The sequence below is a fragment of the Muscardinus avellanarius genome, assembly GCF_963383645.1.
Source record: "Muscardinus avellanarius genome assembly, chromosome: 1".
NCBI lineage: Eukaryota > Metazoa > Chordata > Mammalia > Rodentia > Gliridae > Muscardinus > Muscardinus avellanarius.
Window position 1 is genome coordinate 32,980,753 of NC_137786.1, and position 20,515 is coordinate 33,001,267.

At 40.6% G+C, this 20,515-nt stretch overlaps 1 protein-coding gene across 3 annotated transcripts in view; it reads left to right on the plus strand.

Annotated features, from left to right (window-relative positions):
* The window catches only part of WDR70 (WD repeat domain 70), a gene marked incomplete at its 5' end in the record, with an annotated part of 251,957 nt that overhangs the window by 36,852 nt on the left and 194,590 nt on the right, over positions 1–20,515 (plus strand). For all 3 annotated transcript variants that reach the window (XM_080696811.1, XM_080696812.1, XM_080696813.1), the window contains one exon: positions 16,063–16,122. In XM_080696811.1, coding sequence (XP_080552937.1) covers positions 16,063–16,122 — 60 coding nt within the window. The remainder of the gene's footprint in view (positions 1–16,062; positions 16,123–20,515) is intronic.

Genomic DNA, 20,515 nt, shown 5'->3' on the forward strand with positions numbered 1-20,515 from the left:
ATAAATAAATAAATAAATAAATAAATTTTAATTGGAGCCAGTCATGGTGGCACACACTTGTAATCTCAGCATTCGGGAGGCTGAGACAGGAGGATCACGGTTCGTACACAGCCTCAGCTACTTAGTGAGGCCCTTTGCAACTCAGTGACACCCTGTTTCAAAATAAAGAATAAAATATAGTGCCAGAGGTATAGCTTGGAGGTAGAATGCCCCTGGGTTCCATTCCTAGTACCATAAAAAAATTATTTGGAAAAATTACTCTATGCTTCCCATAAAATAATACTTGATTTATTCTTTTTTGTAAAAATAAAATTTTATTGGTGCTTTGTAGTCATACATCTTATTGGAGTACAAGATGGTAGAGGCATATATGCACACATCACTCATTTAGCCCTTCCCTCATTCCTGTCCCATTCTCTTCCCCTCCCTCCTCACGTTTGGCTTAGTGATTGACATTGATATGTTTGTGAATGTACATCATGAACATTAGGAAATTTCTGTCTCCCCCTCATACCCCTCAGTTAGGTCGCCTTATTTGCTCATCTATAGTATCTCCTTCTTCGTCTAGAGTTCCTCCTATGACCCATTTTCTCCTTAGCTTCCCTATATTAGGGAGAACACCCGATTTCTTATTTTTTGTGACTGACTAATCTCACTTAGCATAATGTCCTCCATTTCCATCCATTTTTCTGTAAATGACATAATTGTGTTTTTCTTTATGGCTGAGTAAAATTCCATTGTGTACCTATCAAAATGGACAAGTGAACTAAAAGACACTTCGTGAAAGAAGAAATTCAAATGGCCAATAAGTGCATGAAAAATTGCTCAACATCATTAGCAGTCAGAGAGATGCAAATCAAAACTACCCTGAGATTTCACCTAACTCAAACTAGAATGTAAGTCATTCAAAACACAAACAAATGCTGGCAAGGATGCGGAGAAGTAGAATCTCTAATACATTGTTGGTGGGATTGCAAATTCATGCAACCACTTTGGAAAACAGTATGGAGGATCCTCAGAAGAATGGGAATGAACTTACCATATGATCCAGCAATACTGGGTATCTTTTTTTTTTTTTTTTTTGGTGTTACTGGGGTTCCTGGAAGCCCTTATACCTCCAGGCTACACTCCCACACCTATTTTATATTTTTGAAACAGGGTCTCTTAAACCAGCGCGGCTGGCTACGAACCTGCACGATCCTCCTGTCTCCACCTCCCAAGCGCGGGGATTACAAGTGTGCACCACCACGCCCAGCTAATACTGGGTATCTAACCAAAAAAATGGAAACCAGCTGGGCATGGAGGCTCATGCTTATAATCCCAGTGCTTGGGAGGCTGGGACAGGAGGATTGCACAGGTTCAAAGCTAGCATCAGCTACTTAGTGAGGCTCTCAGCAACTTAGTGAGACCCTGTTTCCAAATAAAATATAAAAATAGCTCTGGGAGTATAGACCGGAGGTAGAAAGCCTCTGAGCACCACCCAAAAAAAAAAAAAAAAAAAAAGAATGAAAACCATACTATCAAACTAATGCATGCATATCTGTGTTCATAGCTACACAGTTCACCATTGCCAAACTATGGAACCAGCCAAGATGTCCATCAGCAGATGAATGGATTGCAAAATTGTGGGATATGATTTATTCTTTTTTGATTCTCACATTTAATATATTCTGAGATTACCTGAAATTTGTTAAAGATTAAAGAAAACATAGCTAAAAATTTAAATTTCATTTTAAGATAGTTTAATAAAATCTTTTTATGACTCTTCTATGAACATTTGTGTCTCTTTTTAAACTAGCTGCTTACCTTATAGTCATAACAATGTGTTGTGAATCCGGGTGTGGTGGCGCACGCTTGTAATCCCAGTATTTGGCAGGGTGAGATAGGATCGCACAGGTTCGAAGCCAGCCTCAGCTACATAGTGAGGCTCTCAGCAACTTAGTGAGACCCTGTTTCGAAATAAAATAAGAAAATATGTCTGGGAGTGTAGCACAAAGGTAGAAAGCCCCTGGATTCCACCTCCAGCACCACACACACACAAAAAAAAAAAAAAAAAAAAAAAAAAAGAAGAAGAAGAAGAAAAAAAGAAAAGAAAAAAGAAAAAAAGGTGCTCTGATATCCTTTCTTGCATTCTTTATCATTTCTTATTAGTCATCTAACTTATCTTCTGTATTTAAGGAACCTGTGTCCATTTCTCCAAAAATATCTTGGCATACCTCAAAACTTGATTTTTTTCTCTTTGCAAGTCTCATCAGTACTTCTGTAAAGTGATGGTCTCTTTCTCTTTCCTTTATCCTTTCCTAGTCCAGTGCGTTGTGCCTTCCTACATTTGCCGCAGCCCTTGGTTGTTTCACTTACGTTGCATTTTGCCTTAAGCCCATCCTTCTTTCCTTTAAACGTAATTCAGTATCATTTCATTTTTATCTGTTTTTACTTTTAACACTTATTTTGGGTTGCCTTGTGTGTTGCTGTCGTTTTGTTTGCCGTCTTCCCAGCTAGTAAGTAGACTGAAGAGCTAGAATCATCCAGTTACTTTACGAGTTCCTCTGAATGTCAACAAAGACAGTCACAGAAACAGACATCCGCTTTTTAATTTAGCAGGTGTAAAAAGGACATTTGAAAGTAAAACAGCTCTCTTCATCGTTCACCTTTTATATGTGTGACATTGGAAGATTTGCATGTGTCAACGTTGAGGTTTCTTGATGTTTTGATTTTGAAAAGTGCTTTAAAAATCATGAATATTTACCAACGTTGATATAATTTATCAACATTGATAGAGTTTATCTTTTAGTGGAACTAAGTGCTTTTTGTTATCATGACTATAAAGTTTGTCTTTGAGCTGGGCACTGTGGCGTATGCCTGCAATCCCAGTACTTGGGAGGCTGAGACAGGAGGATCACAAATTTATGGTCAGCCCCAGCCATTTAGTGAGGCTTTCCTCAATTTAGTGAGATACTGTTTAAAAAAATATATATATATGTGTGTGTGTGTGTGTGTGTGTGTGTGTGTGTGTGTGTGTGTGTGTAGCTGGGGGTATAGAGGTAGAGAGGCCCTGGGTTCAATACCCAGTATCACACACACACAAAGTTTGTCTTTGAATAAATTTTATGTTTTTTTTTTTTTTTTTTTAGTATTGGTGACTGAATCCATGGGCATTCTATCTCTGAGCTACACCCCTTGCCCTTTTTACTTTTAATTTTCAAACAGAGTCTTGCTAAGTTGCTAAGGCTGGACTCGAATCTGCAATTCTCTTGTTTCAGCTTCCCAAGTGCTGAGATTACAGGCATGTGTCATTGTGCCTGGCTAAATAAAGTTTTTATTTTTAGAGTGCCAGATTGGTAGCGTAGCGCTGACAGCACTGACTTATTAAATTCATTGATGGTCCTTGGTGCTTATTTGGAAAGCTATTTCTTCATTCTATTTCTTGCTGAGTTCTAGAAGTGCAGCAGGTTGTGAGTTTGAAATGAGACCAAGACCACACTGATTGACAGAGCCTAGTGGCAGCCCTTGAGCGGTGACTTTGGCCTTTCACTGCTCACCTGCACTGGGTCAGGACCACACTGATTGACAGAGCCTAGAGGCAGCCCTTGAGCGGTGACTTTGGCCTTTCACTGCTCACCTGCACTGGGTCAGGACCACACTGATTGACAGAGCCTAGAGGCAGCCATTGAGCGGTGACTTTGGCCTTTCACTGCTCACCTGCACTGGGTCAGGGGGTCTCTTCAGTTTCTCATTCCACGGGGCCTGGCACATGGTAAATTGGGGTACGGTGTTTTTTGATGAAATGAAGGGTTAATGGCACAATCTTAGTTTTAACTACCATAAAAAGTGACGTTTCGGCAAGTCAGGAATTCACTGTTAGGCCACATTTTTGTCTCTGAAATCAAGCAAAAAGTCTGCTTTTGTTTGATTTAAGATAAAGAAAAAAGCATCGTCCAGGTCTTGACCTAACCATAGTTCCTACAGTGGATACTTCTTTGTGCAACAGTATTCCAAACACTTACAATGAATGAACTCAGTCCTTCTAGTACTCTGTGAAGTGGGGTATGTTATCCCCCCACTTTATTTTTCCTGCAGAACTAGGGATTGAATGTAGGGGCATTCTACCTCTGAGTTACATACCTGGCCCTATTTTTTATTCTTTACTTCGAAACAAGATCTCACTAAGTTGCAGAGGACCTCACTCAATACCTGAGGCTGGCTTCAAACCTGTGATCCTCCTGTCTCAGCCTCCCAAGTACTGAGCTATTACTCAGAAGTGCTAAGTCACTTCGCCAAGGCCGCCCGGGAGTAAGTGGAGGAGCCAGGTTCCACACAGAATCTGCTCCGGAGCCCATGGCTTCGCCACATGTGCTACTTTCCTACCAGTTGTGACCTATATTGTCACCGAGATGGAAAAAGTGTGAGTCTTTTTCAGGAATAGGAAAAATAGTGAAATACAGACCCAGCTAAACAGATGAAAATTTCTCTCTTCCTTAATACAATATTTGTAAAAGAAAGTCCTCTTTCAGGTGGGGGCTCATTACAGGGTCTCAGAAGGCTGAGTCGCTGCTGCCTAATTCTGGTGCGGGCCCTCTCCATCTCGGCTGCTCCACTCCTCTGTTCTTCCATTGCCACCTGGAATGGTTAACACTGTGCAGAAGGAATAAGAAATAGCCAGGCGTGGTGCCGCACGCTTACAATCCCAGCATGTGGGAGGCTGAGACAGGAAGATTGCGGTTCCTGGGCAGCCTCAGCTACTTAGTGAGGCCTTCTGCAACTCTCTGACACCCTGTTTCATTTTTTTAAAATTTTAATTTAATTTTAATTTATTTTTTTTTTTTTTGCGGGTTTGGGGATGGAACTCAGAGGCATTTGACCTCCGAGCACACCCCCTGTCCTCTTTTTTTATTCTTTATTTTGAAACAGGGTCTCACTAAGTTGCGGAGGGCCTCACTAAATAGTTGAGGTTGTCCGCGAACCGCGATCCTCCGGTCTCAGCCTCGCGAATGCTGGGATTACAAGCGTGTGCCACCACGCCTGGCTGAGACCCTATTTCAGAATAAAGAATAAAAAAAATAAACCATAGGGCTGGAAGTGTAGCTCAGAGGTAGAATGCCCCTGGGTTCCATTCCCAGTACCCCCCATCCCACACAAATAAATAAATAAATGCTTGTTCTTAATATAAGCATTAGTAAGCCAGACAATGGTGGCACACTCCTGTAATCCCAGGACTTGGGAGGCTGAGACAGAAGGGTCGCAGATTTGAAGACAATTTTAGCAGCATTATGAGACTTTCAGCAACCTAGTGAGAACCTGTTTCCAAACAAAGTGCTGGGAGTGTAGTTTGGAGGTAGAGGTAGAATGTATCTGGGTTTAATAGTACCACCACCACCAAAAAAAAAAGAAGAAAAAGAAAAGTTATCAAGTTAAGTGCTTTTTCTGAATGATGATAGGAACGTTGCTAGGCTTTTTTGAGAGGACAATCTTCTTATGATGAAATTACCTGCTTTCTAATTATATAAGAAACGTATGAACATTACCTTTGTTTAACTCTATCGGGAACGATGTCATAGAAATTGTTGTTGAACGATGTCAAACGTAGTAAAGTTTCTAAAGAAGCAGAAAAGTTGTGAAAATGTATTGATTGCTTCTGAGGCAGTAGCGAGCCATTGAAGGCTTTTGATGGAAAACCACTCAAGAAGAGTGACATTAATGTAGTGAGCCGCGTGCAGAGAAGTGACGAGGACGGGAGCGGGCGGCTTCTTGGTGCCGTGGGGCTCTACTCCTCACAGCTCCAGATGTGAGGACGTGTAAGGTAAGTCATTGTAGAGTTCATGATTCACCTAGTCTCTCACTTTTATCCTTTCTGTTTTAATTTTAATTTATTTTTTGGTACTGCGAATTGAAACCAGAGGCGTTTTACCTTCAAACTATACCTCCAGTTCTTTTTATTTTTTCATTTGGAAATGGGGAGGGGATAATTGAGGCTGGCTTTGAACCTGCAAGCTTCCTGTCTCAGCCTCCTAAGTACTGGGGTTACAGGTATCTACTACCATGCTCTGGTATTTTTATTTTTTTATGGTACTGGGGATGGAGCCGAGGGGCCTTCTTTTTTTTTTTTTTTTTTTTTTTTTTGCAGTACTGGGGATGGAACCCAAAGGCATTCTACCTCTGAGCTATACCCCCAGCCCTATTTTTTATTTTTTATTTTGAAACAGGGTCTCACTGAGTTGCAAAGGACCTTACTAAGTAGTAGGTGAGGCTGTCCTTGAACTGCGATTTTTTTTTGTCTCAACCTCCCAAATGCAGGGATTACTAGCTTGTGCCACCATGCCTGGCTCCCAGGGGCCTTCTATCTCTGGGCTACATGTTAAGCCCTATTTTGCTTTTTACTTGGAAAAAGGGTCTTGCTAAGTTTCTGAGAGCCTCACTAAATTGCTGAGTCTGGCTTTGAACCTGCAGCTCTCCTGTCTCAGCCTCTGAAGTACAGGGATTACAGATGTGTGCCACCAGGCCCAGCTTCTCACTTTTATATGTAAAACAAAAAACCTGAGGTTCTAAATGACCTAACAATTATTATAAGTTTTGTTATTGCAGAGTCTTGTCTAGATTCTAGGTCTTCAGACTTAAATAAGAATAAGAACTGAAATACTAATAAAATTATAGGGGGCCCAGAAATAATTAGGATATATAATATAGAGGATGTCATCTTTGTGTTTATTAATGTGTCATGCTATTTTAAAAGATAGTATAATTCTGATAAATATAAGAATGAACAATTTTATGAGTAACTCCTTGCAAAAGTATAAAAAGTTATTTAGTAATGTATCTTCAAGTTATGTTACTGAAAAATGTGCTCCAAGATTGCAGCTCTCAATAGAGCCTGAATGGTTTTAAAGTAATTTAGAGGTGGCTTGGGAACATTACTAATTGAAGAATTGGAACCAGCTGTGAGAACCATATAGGAAATTGTCTTTCCTTCCTGCAATATTTTAGACACGTAACCTTAAGTTTTTTTAAAGAACGTTTTAGACGTTTGATAAATGGTTTGTTTTGAGGCTTACATGAAGTTTATTAGAGCATTTAGAAGTATGTAGGGTTAATATTAGGCATTTAAAATTTTTTTGTTTATATGGGTTATAACTGATAAAAATTCAATTGTGGCATAGCATACTTAACCATCTTAACCATTGGTAAGCATGTAGTTCATCAGTGTTGATACCACATGATTTGAGTAGCCTCAGCAGGCAGAAGCGTGGGCTCCGCGTTCGGCTTTGGCTGGCATGGGTGTGAGTGGGTTTCTGCTGGTGTGGGTGGGAGTGAAGCCACAGCTTGTTCTTTGGTACTCACTGTAACAGGGCAATTGTCTGAGATCGCTGTCTTGCTAGGGTGCTCATTTTCTGGTCCCTGGGCAGGAGAGTAGGCCTTTGTTAGGACTTTATTTATTTTTTCTTTTTTCAGTCCTAGTGGCATTTTGGGTAACTGTCACTTTAAGCCTTTAGCCTACAATATGTGGGACAGAGAACTAACCTAAGGAATTCACAACCATGAGGGTCTTCTTCTCCATGGCTCGCTGCCTTCCCTCCGGTTCTGGAGTCTTCTGTTTGTTTTGTATATCATCCAGTAGTGTGTAATCCAGTCTGTAATAGGAAGAATAGGAATTATTCTTTCCAGAAGTTGAAGTTTTGTTCTTAAAAATTATTTTAAGTAGCTATATATTGTTCCCAGATATTTACCTATGTTTTTCCCTATGTGGTATGTGTTTTCTTCTGTGAAAATCAGAGAATAAGAAAAAAGATCTCACACACACACACACACACACAGATTTTTTTTTTTCTTGGTATTGCAGATGGAACCCAGGGGCATTCTACCTCCTAGCTATACCCCTAGCCCTATTTTTCATCCTTTATTTGAAATGGTCTCACTGAGTTGCAGAGGGCCTCACTAAGTAGCTGAGTCTGTCCGCGAACCGCGATCCTCCAGGTCTCAGCCTCCCGAATGCTGGGATTACAAGCGTGCGCCACCACGCCCGGCTCAGATACATTTCTTAATCATCGGGTAAACTGGGAATGGAAAGGAGTTTGTGCAGTATTGCTCAGAATTTAATTAGTAAGATTTCAGTATGTTTAGACTGTGGTACATCCAGATACAGATTGAGAAATCTACTCCTATACTATATACTTTTCAGTCAGTCAAGAAATGTCATTTGTTTCCTAGTCTGAAAATACAGATGATTTTGTAGCTGGAAAACCTTTAGAAAGCAAGTACTTTAGTCCCACTAAGTGCTCTCCTCACAGTCACAGCAATAGTTTGAGGCAAGCCAGGTGTAGTGGTGCATACCTGAAATGCCAGTTCTTGGGAGACTGAGACAGGAGGATTGCAAGCTCAAGGACAGCTTCACCAATACAGAGACCCCCAGCAACCTCCTGAGACCCTATTTAAAAAAAATAAAAGGGCTGGGGGTGGAGCTTGGATATTCGATTGAATCACCAGTCTCCCCATTCCTCCCTACCCCCGAATTTGTGGCGGGTCTTGTCGAGGCTGTGTGCACAGAAGGCAGAGAAGGGGTTGGGGTAGGATAACTGGTACTGCAAGTTACTAGAAAGAAGTTCCTAGCAAGAGTGGTTGCAGCTTAGAAGAGAGGTACAGCTCAGTTCAAATTAGAGTAAAATATCATGCAAAGCAGGAGGTGGGTTGACACCAATAACCGCCACTACCCTTTGCCGTGAACTTCAAGTTTGGAATCAGTCTTTTATGTACATTCTCTTTTGGTCCAAGTTAAAGTCATGGAAAGTTATATTAGCATCATTTTTATTTGGTCCAAGTTAAAGTTAATTATAAGTATTAATCAGCATCATTTTATTTTAAAGAGCGTAAACTAAAGCTTAAACCTATTATCTCCTCCTCCTCTCCTCCTTCTTTGATTGAACCCAGAGGCATTCTACCTCTGAGCTATACCCCCAGCCCTATTTTTTATTCTTTGTTTTGAAACAAGGTGTAAGTTGCTGGGAGTCTCACTAAGTAGCTGCGGCTGGCTGTGAACCTGCTATCCTTCTGTCTCAGCCTCCTAAGTACTGGCATTACAAGTGTGTACCACCACACCTGGCTACGTTGTCACCTCTTAACCTCGATGCCACCAACATTTTAGTGAAAATAAATCTTTGTTGTGTGCATGGGCCTGCCATGTGCAGTACTGGATTATTAGCAGCCAGTGACATCTTTCCCATATGTGGACATTGAAGATGTCCCCAGACCTTTACAATGTCCCCTGGACGTGGAGGGCAAAATTCTCCTTGATTGAGAGCCACATATCTAGCACATGGGAAGGACCCCCATTTGAACCCACGTCTTGTTCCTCCAAATCCCGTCCACATAGGAAACTAAGTAATGCTAGTTTTCTATACTCTTTTACTTGTTTCCCTTCCACTGCGCAAAGCTGTGTCCAAAGCGTCGTCCCTGACCCAAAGCAGGAGTGGGAGAGTGTTGACATGCAGAAGGCAGGGTGAAATGTGGAGCCACAGGGATGAGAAGCATCTCCCGGGTTGCTCTTGGGTTGACGGGTTCAAGCTGTGGTGGATGCTGTTCGCTGGCCCCCACTGGGCATTCTTTCACAAGGTCCCCCAGAATAAAGAGAACAGTTAGGGCCAAAGGGTGAGCACTTATTTGAGGTGGCAGCGGGGCCAAATTAACATGTTCTTCTTCCCACGTTTTCTCTTCCTTCCACCTAGCTAGGCTACTGGCATCCGGTGGAGAATCCTATCACCCTTTGTGAGAGATGACGTTGCAAAGCCATGGCTTTCCAGCTTTCCTTTTCCACTCCTGCACCTCCACTGAAATTCTTTTTTCCTCCTCTTTTTTTTTTCCTTCTTTTTCCTGCTTTTGGGCTATTGTAGACATACTTGCAGCGTGAAGTGGTGAGGTCTTAGGCATTTAGTTTGGAGTGAAAAGGTTGGATGGGGCCGTTGAGTTTCATGGGCTCAGCAGGCAGCAAAGACTGCAGCAGCATTAGAGGGAAATTCATGATAGTCAGAAGAAATGCTTATTAGGTTTGGTAAATTGTGAAATAAATTCCAGTGTGGTTGAAGAATGCATACCTGTAGCAATTTTTACTAAAAAGAGTTTGAAGAGCCAGGCGTGGTGGCAAAGGCACATAATCCTAGTACTTGGGAGACTGAGAAAGGACGTTGCAGTTTCAAGGCCAGCCTCAGGATTGCGGTGAGACCCTTGGCAACTCAGTGAAAACCTGACCCCCCCCAAAAAAAAAAAAATGTAGCTCAGAGGTAGAATGCCCCTGGGTTCAATCTTGAGTTAAACCCCCCACCCTCAAAGAAAAAGGTTTGAGTGATATCTCATTGTGTTTATTTATTTATTTATTTATTGGTACTGAGGATGGAACCAGGGGCCTTTTACCTCAAGCTACATCCCAGACTTATTTTATTTCTTATTTGGGCCTCACTAAAATTGGTGAAGGCCTCACTAAGTTGCTGAATCTGGCTTTGAACCTGCGATCCTCCTGTCTCAGCTTCCCAAGTACTAGGATTACAAGGGCACACCATGCCCAGCTTTCTCATTGTGTTTTGGGGATTTGCATTTCTCTAGTGATTGCTGATGTTGAGAATCTTCATGACTTTATTGGCCGTTTGTATAAAGACTTCACAAGTATCTCCTTCCTAGGTGGCCCTTCCTTCCCCAGGCAGAGTGTGACTAAGCCCTGAATGCCAGCACGCGTCTGCACCTGGAAATGTTTTTGTTAACCTCTCAGTGTACCTGTTTTGCTTTACTGGACTGACAATTCCTAGTGAGCAGTCTTTGTTACTGGTCTTGTATTTGTAATCTGTTGGTGGTGGTGCATGGCATATAATGAAGTAATCATTGTTTGCTAAGTGAACTAATGACTAATGAATATAGATGTCGATTAGTTCTATTGATCCTTCAGAGCTACATCAGAATAACCTTCATTCCTGTCACCTGTGGTATTGAGCTGGTCACCGTAACCCAAACTATTGGTAGGAGGAAATAATACTCATTTCCAAGCTTCTTTTTGGCAATCCTCATTCCCTTTCCCTAGCTCCGAGCAACTGTGTGGCAGGTCTTTGTTACTGAGTAGACTTTTTATTATGGCTTAAAGTGGCATGCATACACAACTCTTTGTACTTAGGACTTTCCATCAGAGAGATGGCTTCTGATTAGCAAGTCTTTTGAAACAGTGTAAGGATGTTCATCAGCTAGAATTGCTCATATTATTCCAGATGTGTTTACTATCATTGTTACTAGGGTAGACCAGAGAGCCTGGGAAATAATCCTTTGGTTGATACTTAAAACCAAATTCAAACAAAAAGTGGTAACTTTTCCTCTCTTCCATTAAGACTGTGGTTTTTGTTATGAATTCTGCTAATAAATTACTTCATTTAAGTCATGTAGTTTATGATGTTCCTTGGCAGGAAAATCTTCAAAATATTTTACTGTTATGGCAAATTTCACACTAAGCCATATTTCAAAATGCCATTAGTAAAAACTTCTGGAAAAAGAACAGTCACCATCAAATGATAGCCTACCAAAAGATGGATTGCTACTATTTTAGATGATTTACTTGTGCCAATTATATGGGCTTTTTATGAGTTATGCCCTTTGTGATTTCCAGTAAAACTTTGATTTTAAATGTAAACAACATTTACTTAAACATTTAATTTATTCCAAATGTAAATACTAAATTCTGTGTTCTTGTAAGTTTTTCTTTAAATGTTAGAAATTGTCTATATATAGTCATATTATGCTTTGAATTAAATGAAATAATTTTCATCTTAGCTTTTTCTGTGACAGCATTTTTATTTTCTAAATGATGAAAAAAGTAATTAGTCATGAAATGAGACACAGACTGTAATAGATTCCTCTCTAAGCAAAACATTTAGTTGCTTTCCTGGTTCTTGCAAGAGTGCTCAGCCCTTACACAAGAGTTTTCATTGCTAATAACTTGTCAACTGCAAAGGGAGCAGTGGCTTAGATAACTCAACATGGGGTAGTCCAGAATTCACATTTTTTTTTTTTTTTTTTTTTTTTTTTTTTTTTTTTGGTGGTGGTGGTACTGGGGTGGAACCCAGGGGCTTTCTACCTCCGGGCTATACTCCCAGACCTATTTTATATTTTATTTGGAAGCAGGGTCTCACTAAGTTGCTGAGAGCCTAAGTAGCTGAGGCTGGCTTTGAGCCTGTGTGATCCTCCTGTCTCAGCCTCCCAAGCGCGGGGATTATAAGCGTGCGCCACCACCCCCGGCTTCAGAATTCACATGTTTGACTTTTAAATTATTTTGGAATTTGTGTTGGAATATTGACATCCCTGAAACAGATATATAGTACTTTTCACATTACACTAAACCATACCATAATGTCTTTGTCTTGAAATAAGCTGACATTCCCCAGCTGTTTCTTTATTCATGGCCAATGCTCTTCTGGTTCCTAATCTCCTCCTTCTCTGATTTGTGGTGGTAATGGATTATAGTAACCTCTCATGCAAACAGTCTAAAACAAACTTGCTTTTATTTCTCTATTGTTGCAATTTTTAATCTATGTTCAGTCAGGAATATAATAATTTGATCTTAAAAGGTTTTCATTTTCTGGAAGTCTGTACTTATCTCCTGCCTGGCTCAGCAGGCTAACTCACTGTGATAACACTGGCTGTGTGTGTGTGTTAGTGTTACTGAGGATTGAACCCAGGGACATTCTATCTCTGAGCTTTCCAGATTTATTTTATTTTGAAACAGGTTCTCACTAAATTTTGGAATGCCTGGCTAAGTTTCTGAGGCTGGTTTTGAACCTGTTTGAGCCTCTTAAGTACAAGTGTGCACTACCACGAAGACCCTTTTCTTTTTAATACAGACATAACCAATAATCTAACATTTTAGTGTCATAGGTTAATAGGTTAACCTGGTAATAGGTTTCAGGTGCATAGGTTAAATTCTGAAAAGTGTCCATGGACATTTATAATGACCTGTTTATTTGTTCAAGAAATATTTACTGAGAACCTCTTATATGCCCAGAGCTTGCTAGGTATTAGGCATAAAACGCCAGTTGCCAAAGTTGTAGAATTCAAGGGTGAAAGAAAGTAGAGACACCGAGTGAAATGGCAGTTTTGGAAAATGTTGATGACAAAGAAAGAGATGGAAATTAGGCGGGGGGAGATCAGCAGTCCTTTGGTTTGGTTTGTTATGTTTCCCTAAACTCCATGCCCTCCATGAGGCCTGGGCTGGGGTGTATGTGGGGTCGGCTTTCTTTGTGCAGCCAGGAGGCCTGTTTTGTTTTAATATGGAAGTAGTGTATTTGGTTCTATGCCAAGGAGAAAGAGCCATAGCAGGGGAAAGATTGTGAAGATACAGAAGAAGGAACTGTTAGGTCCTGCATGTTTAGCTGATTGCAAAATAATCCATGAATTTGTAATGAGCATATAATTTTAGTATAATTATCCTCTTGGGTTAATGGAGGCTTGAATAAACAATGAACTCTCTTATTTAAATGATCACTGTAACCTCTTTTGTCTGATTTATGCATCCCTCTTACTGTCTCTCAGTTATTCTCTCTGCATTCCTGTTTGTGACAGCATTTGCTATACTGAACTAGTCATCGATGTCGAACCCTTAGACCATTTATGCTCTTGGGGCAGGGAGTGGAGATGAGGAGCGACTGTTTAATGCTACCTTTCCTCTGGTATAATCTCACTTTATTTATTTATTTATTTACTTATTATTTTGGAGGTACTGGGGTTCCTGGAAACCCTTACCTCTGAGATACACCCCCAGACCTATTTTTATACTTTTTTATTTGGAAACAGGGTCTCTTAAGCCAGCACAGCTGGCTTCGAACCTGCACGATCCTCCTGTCTCTGCCTTCCAAGCATGGGGATTACAAGCCTGCGCCACCATGCCCAGCTAATCTCACTTTAATAAGTGTTTCTTTCTTTTTTTTTTTTTTTTTTGTGGTACTGGGGGTGGAACCCAGAGGCTTTCTACCTCCGGGCTATACTCTCAGACCTAATTTTATATTTTATTTGGAAACAGGGTCTCACTGAGTTGCTGAGAGCCTCACTAAGTAGCTGAGGCTGGCTTCGAACCCATGCGATCCTCCTGTCTCAGCCTCCCAAGAGCAGGGATTACAAGTGTGCGCCACCACGCCCGGCTCAATAAGTGCTTCTTGAATCAAATTAGTTAGTGACTCTTGAGTTGACTCTGTGTATGGTATTGAGGATCGAATCCAGGGACATTCTATCTCTGAGCTACATCCCCAGCTAAATTTTCTTTTTTATGTTGAAACAGGGTCTTGCTAAATTGCTGAGGCTGGTCTGGAACCTGTGATCCTCCCGTCTCAGCCTCCTACATACTGGCTTTACAAGTGTACACTACCACATCTGGTTGAATATTTTACATAAAATATTTGTTTTAAATTTGCCAATAGAGCCGGGCGTGGTGGCGCACGCTTCTTATCCCAGCATTCGGGAGGCTGAGACGGGAGGATCACAGTTCGAGGCCAGCCTCAGCTACTTAGTGAGGCCCTTTGCAACCCAGTGAGACCTTGTTTCAAAATAAAGAATAAAAAATAGGGGTGGGGGTGTAGCTCGGAGGTAGAATGCTTCTGGGTTCCACCCCTACACCTGCAAAAAAAAAAAAAAAAAAAAAAGAAAAGAAAAGAAAAGAAAATTTGCCAGCAATCATAATTGTTAGGGCATTTTAAAATACCAGCTGCAAACGGCATGTGGTGGCATATGCTTGTAATCCCAGTTCTTGGGAGGCTAAGGCAGGAGGACTATAGGTTCATGTTCAGCCTCAGCAATTTAGTGAGGCCCTTAGAAACTTAAGGAGACCCTATTCAAAATAAAAAATAAAATAGGGCTGAGGGTGTAACAGAGGTAGAACTAGACCAGCCTTAGCAGCTAAGACCTTTATTAACTTAGTGAGATTGTTTCAAAGTAAAAAATATAATAGGCTGAAGGGATAGCTTAGTGGTAGAGCACCCCGGGTCCAATCTTGAGTATGGGCGGGAGAGGGGAATAACCAAGTTTCATTTATTAATGATTATTTAGTCTCTTTTTTCTATGTCTCTTAGATTCTCTTTGATTTTTTTTTTCTTTTTTTTTCTTTTTGAGGGTCTGGGGATGGAATTCAGGGGCATTTGGCCTTCGAGCTATACCCCCAGCCCTTTTATTTTATTCTTTATTTTGAAACAGGGTCTCACTAAGTTGTGGAGGGCCTCACTAAGTATCTGAGGCTGTCCGTGAACCGCAGTCCTCCGGTCTCAGCCTCCCGAATGCTGAGATTACAAGCGTGCGCCACCACGCCTGGCTCTCTCATTGATTTTTATGACACAGACTTTTGAAAATTATCCCCTAAAAGTTTTGAGATTTGTTCACATTTAGATACATTTAATTAAAAAAATGTGTGTGTATGTGTGTGTGTTACTGGAAATTGGACTCAGGGGCACCTTTGAGTTACACCCCCAATCCTTTTTGAAACAGGATCTTGCTAGTTTGCTGAGTCTCGATACTTGCTGAGCCCATCCTTGAACCTGCGCGCCTCCCTTCTCAGCTGCCCAAGTATTAAGATTACACCACGCTTGGCGTGGGAACCGTTTTCACTTTATTCCAGTTTTTTTCCTAGTACTGGGGATTAAACTCCAGATCTTGTACCTGCAGGGTAAGCACTCAGCCGCTGACTCAGTGCACCCCCAGTCCTTGGTGCTCTTTCTTGGTTTCCACACCTCTGAATTGCATGATTAACAACTACTCATTTGTTTTGGACTAAATTAAAAACTTAATTTATGGTAACGGGAAGAAATAATTTTGTAAAACTTATAGGGTTCCTTAGGTTTAATTTTTTAGAGATTTAAAGTCAATTTATTATCAGCTGAAAGAGACAAGTCATAGTCTTATCAGGAAGTACAGAAAAAGACATCCTCACACGTTGATGTTTTTTAAAGAACTTTGTGTTCACAAGCCGATGAAATTTTGAAAAGCTACGTATTTCCCTTGAATGTGCCGTGTACTTAGCCCTAGATACATTATTTTACTCATTGATGTCCTGGAATATTCCTGTTTCAGAATCCTGTCCAAAAGATCCCTGACTCGCATGAGGTAACGCTGAGGCATGGCACTAAGACGGTAAGTTTGAAAAGCTTGGTTCTCTCACAGTAACCGGCTCTGATGGAAAAGTGGACTAGTAAGATACTTTTTAACGCCGGGCGTGGTGGCGCGCGCTTGTAATCCCTGCGTTTGGGAGGTGGAGACAGGAGGATCGCGCAAGTTCGAAGCCAGCCTTGCTGGCTTAAGAGACCCTGTTTCCAAATAAAAATATAAAATAGGTCTGAGAGTGTAGCCTGGAGGTAGAAGGGCTTCCAGGAACCCCAGTACCACACACACACACACACACACACATACACACAAGATACTTTTTATTAAGTTTTATTACACAACCAACTGATGATGTAAAAGTTATAGACATAAAAAGAGAAAAGTTACCTTTATATTCAATCAAAATAGCCATTGCCTTTCATTTAAAGTACGAATATTTCCTTCTTGTGAATGTTACTGTTGGCTTTAAAAGCACCTCTTTTTTGTGTGGTACCGGGGACACCCCAAGCCCTATTTTCTATTCTTTATTTTGAAACAAGGTTTCACTAAGATGGGGAGGGCCTCACCAAGTAGCTGAGACTGGCTGCGAACCCGTGGTCCTCCTTTCTCAGCCTCCCAAGTACTGGGTTTATAAGGGTGGGGCACCATACCTGGCTCCCTCATTTTTTGATATAGGAACATTACAAGAAAGGAAAGAAATAAAACCCAAATGCAGTTTTGTTTTTAATAGTGTGTGAAAATTTCTCATTATCATCAGCTTTGTTTCTATGCCAGTAAACGGCATGAGTTTGTTCACTTTGGGGATGAATGTTGAGATAGAAATGAACTTTTAAGTAGTCTAAGATCCCTCAGGTGCTCTAATATTATATACTTAATTTATAGGTTATTGTTATTATGTTTATTTATTATTTAAAGTTAGATAATATAAATTATTTAAGATACAGGATGAAATCATATTAGAAAATTTAAAAAAGGGGTAGGTATATGAGTGAGACATGCATATGAAATGAATGAATAAAATTGCCTTACTTTTTCTTTTCTTTTTTTTTTTTTGGGTCTGGGGGTAGAACCCAGGGGCATTCGACCTCCGAACTACACCCTCTGTCCTATTTTTTATTCTTTATTTTGAAACCGGGTCTCACTGAGTTGCAGAGGGCCTCACTAAGTAGCTGAGGCTGTTCGCGAACCGCGGTCCTCTGGTCTCAGCCTCCCGAATGCTGGGATTACAAGTGTGTGCCACCACCCCCAGCTAATGGGAAATATTGATACATATAGATGTTGACTCCATAGCTGGGCTCTGTGGCCCACACCTCTAATCCCAGTATTTGGAAGACGGATACAGAAGGACAGCAGGCTTGAGGAAAGTAGCATATAGTAATTTAGCAAGACTGTTTCCAAATAAAACGAAAGCCAGGCTGGGTGTGGTGGTGCACGTCTGCAATCCTAGGACTCATCCTCCTGTCTCAGCCTCCCAAATACTGGGATTACACCAGTGCCACCATGCCCAGCTCAGCAGTTCTGTTTCATACATTGCTTCAATTTATACTTTATATTTCAGGCAGTAGTAAAACTGGATGCTATTGTGCATCTCACAAGAAAGTATTTCCTACTAAAATATTAATAAGTAGGAAATGGGTAGGGAGTTCTTTGAAAGTTTTGCATTAAAAGCACTAAAATGGGGGCATGGTGGTGCATGCCTATAATCCCAGTATTTAGGAGGCTGAGACAGAATGATTGCAGGTCTGAGGCTAAGCCTTAGTAATTTAGGAAGACCCTCAACCACTTAGTGAGACCCTGTTTTAGAATAAAATTTAAAATAGGGCTGTAGTTAGGAGGTAGAATGACCCCAGGTGGGTTCTATCCCCCTCTCTTCCTCCTCCGTCCCTGGAAAAAGCACTGAAACATCAATGATTTATGTGAGTTTCTTTTCTAAGCCTTTCTTTGTAAGCACGACTTAAGTTATGGTTTTATAACCTCCCCCTTTTTTGGCACTAGGTATTGAACCTAGGGACATTCTACCTTTGAGCTACTCTCCTCAGTCCCTCCTTTTCTTTTCTTTTCTTTTCTTTTCTTTTCTTTTCTTTTCTTTTCTTTTTTTTTTTTTTGGGTCTGAGGATGGAACCCAGGGGCATTTGGCCTCTGAGCTATACCCTCTGCTCTATTTTTTAATTATTTTTGAAACAGGGTCTCACTAAGTTGCGGAGGGCCTCACTAAGTAGCTGGGGCTGTCTGTGAACTGCGATTCTCCAGTCTCAGCCTCCCAAATGCTGGGATTACAAGTGTGTACCGCCATGCCTGGCAGTCCCTCCTTTTTAAGTTAAAACTTTTTTTTTTTTTTTTTTTTTTTTTTGCGGTACTGGGGATGGAACCCAGAGGACATTCTACCTCCAAGCTACACCCTCAGACTTATTTTAATTTAATTTTTTTCTTTATTTTGAAACAGGGTCCCACTAAGTTGCAGTGAGCCTCATTAAGTAGTTGAGGCTGTCTGCAAACCTGTGATCCTCCTGTCTTAGCCTCCCAAATACTGGGCTTACAAGCATGTACCGCCACACCCGGATAATTAAAACATTTTTTTTTTTCCTGTACTGGGGATTGAACCCAGGGGCATTCTACCTCCAAGCTACACTCTCAGACCTATTTTTTATTCTTTATTTTAAAACAGGGTCTCACTCAGTTGCAAAGGCTTCACTAAATTGCTGAGGCTGTCTGCAAACTTTGATCCTTCTGTCTGTGCATCACCACGCCCAGTTAATTAAAACAGTTTGATATAGAGGGTATGTTGCCGAGGATCTTACTTAATTACTGATGCTGGCTTGGAGTCTGTAATCTTCCTGTCTCAGCTTTCTAAGTGCTGGGAATATAGGTGTGTGCTACCATGCCCGGATATAATCACTTAATTTTTTTTGTGTGTGTGTTTGTGGTACTGGGGATGAAACACAGGAACATTCTACCTCCAGGCCATACCCCCAGTCCTATTGTTTATCCTTTACTTTGAAACAGGGTCTCATTGGGTTGTAAAGGGCCTCACTAAGTAATTGAGGCTGTCTTTGAATCCATATCTTCCTGTCTGGCCTACCGAATTCTGGGATTACAAGGTGTGCCACCACACCCAGCACTTAAATTTTTTTTTGTGTGTGGTACTCAGGGATGATACCCAGGGGTTTTCTACCTCTGGGCTACACCCCCAGCCCTATTTTATAATTTATTTGGAAAAAGGGTCTTACTAAGTGGCTGAGAGCCTCACTAAGTAGCTGAGGCTGGCTTCGAACCTATGGGATCCTCCTGTTTCAGCCTCCTAAGCGCTGGGATTACAAGCATGTGCCACCATGCCTGGCTTGGTACTTAAATTTTAAAAGTATTTTTTCCTGTGATTTATAATCCCAGGAAAAACTGTTAAGTATTTGAACACTTTTACAATTAATGTTTAGTCAGAACAATTAAATTGCCTAATTATGAACTAACTTCTATATCTTATTGGAAAGAAGAAAGGTTGATTAAAAATTCTCTCAACATAAAGGTCAGAGAGCTAAAGTTGTGCTCTTTCTCAAGTTGGAAAAAGTTTTATTTTAATATGATCTGATACTTAATGTAAAAAAAATTAAAACAAAAAGTTTTTTATTTCTTGGTCAATGTAATCTAGACCATTACTCAGAATAATTTGATAATAGTTTTTAATCTTTTATGTAAGTTAAAATAATAATTGTTTCACAACTTCATTGTAAACAACTATTATTTTAGACCAATATTTATATTATATGAGTTCCTGTGTTTTTTTTTTTTTTTTTAGTGTGGTTAAAATGCACCTGAGAATTCACTAGACTTCTTGTGTTCTTCAACCTTTGGGGACATAGAGGTTCAGAATTACTTTAGCAGATCTGTGGAAGGACAAGCATTCTCTAACTAGGAGAGAATATTTTTTCCCCTGGGCTCTGTTTTCCATCTTATTCATTACCTTTCACATCCTTTTGGTAGATGTTGAATAATGTATATGAGCAGCAGCAGAGACCCTGCTGCTTCAGAATGTTAGCACTGAAAACATCATTTTGTCACTTCATTATAGGACTTACCATCTTTCTTCTGCCCTTAGTTAGGAGAATAGTCACTTTGAAATTTATTCTGTTATTGTTTCTTGGTAGAGGGGAATTTATCTCATATTGGTCAGACTGCATTGTTGTTTGTGTTACCTAGGGTTTTATAAATTTTAGTTCTCTTTCTTTCCATTAAACAAACATTTACTAGACTTTATATGTTGTACCAGGCACTGTACTAGCACAGACATGGTCTTTGTCTATAAGGAGCTTACACACTTTTCTTTTGGTCATGGTGCCAGGGATCAAACCCAGGGCCTTGTCATGCCAGGCAAGCCTTTTAGCAGCCCAGCCCTGAGCACAGCTCTTGAGAAGCAGCACAGGCTTTGGAT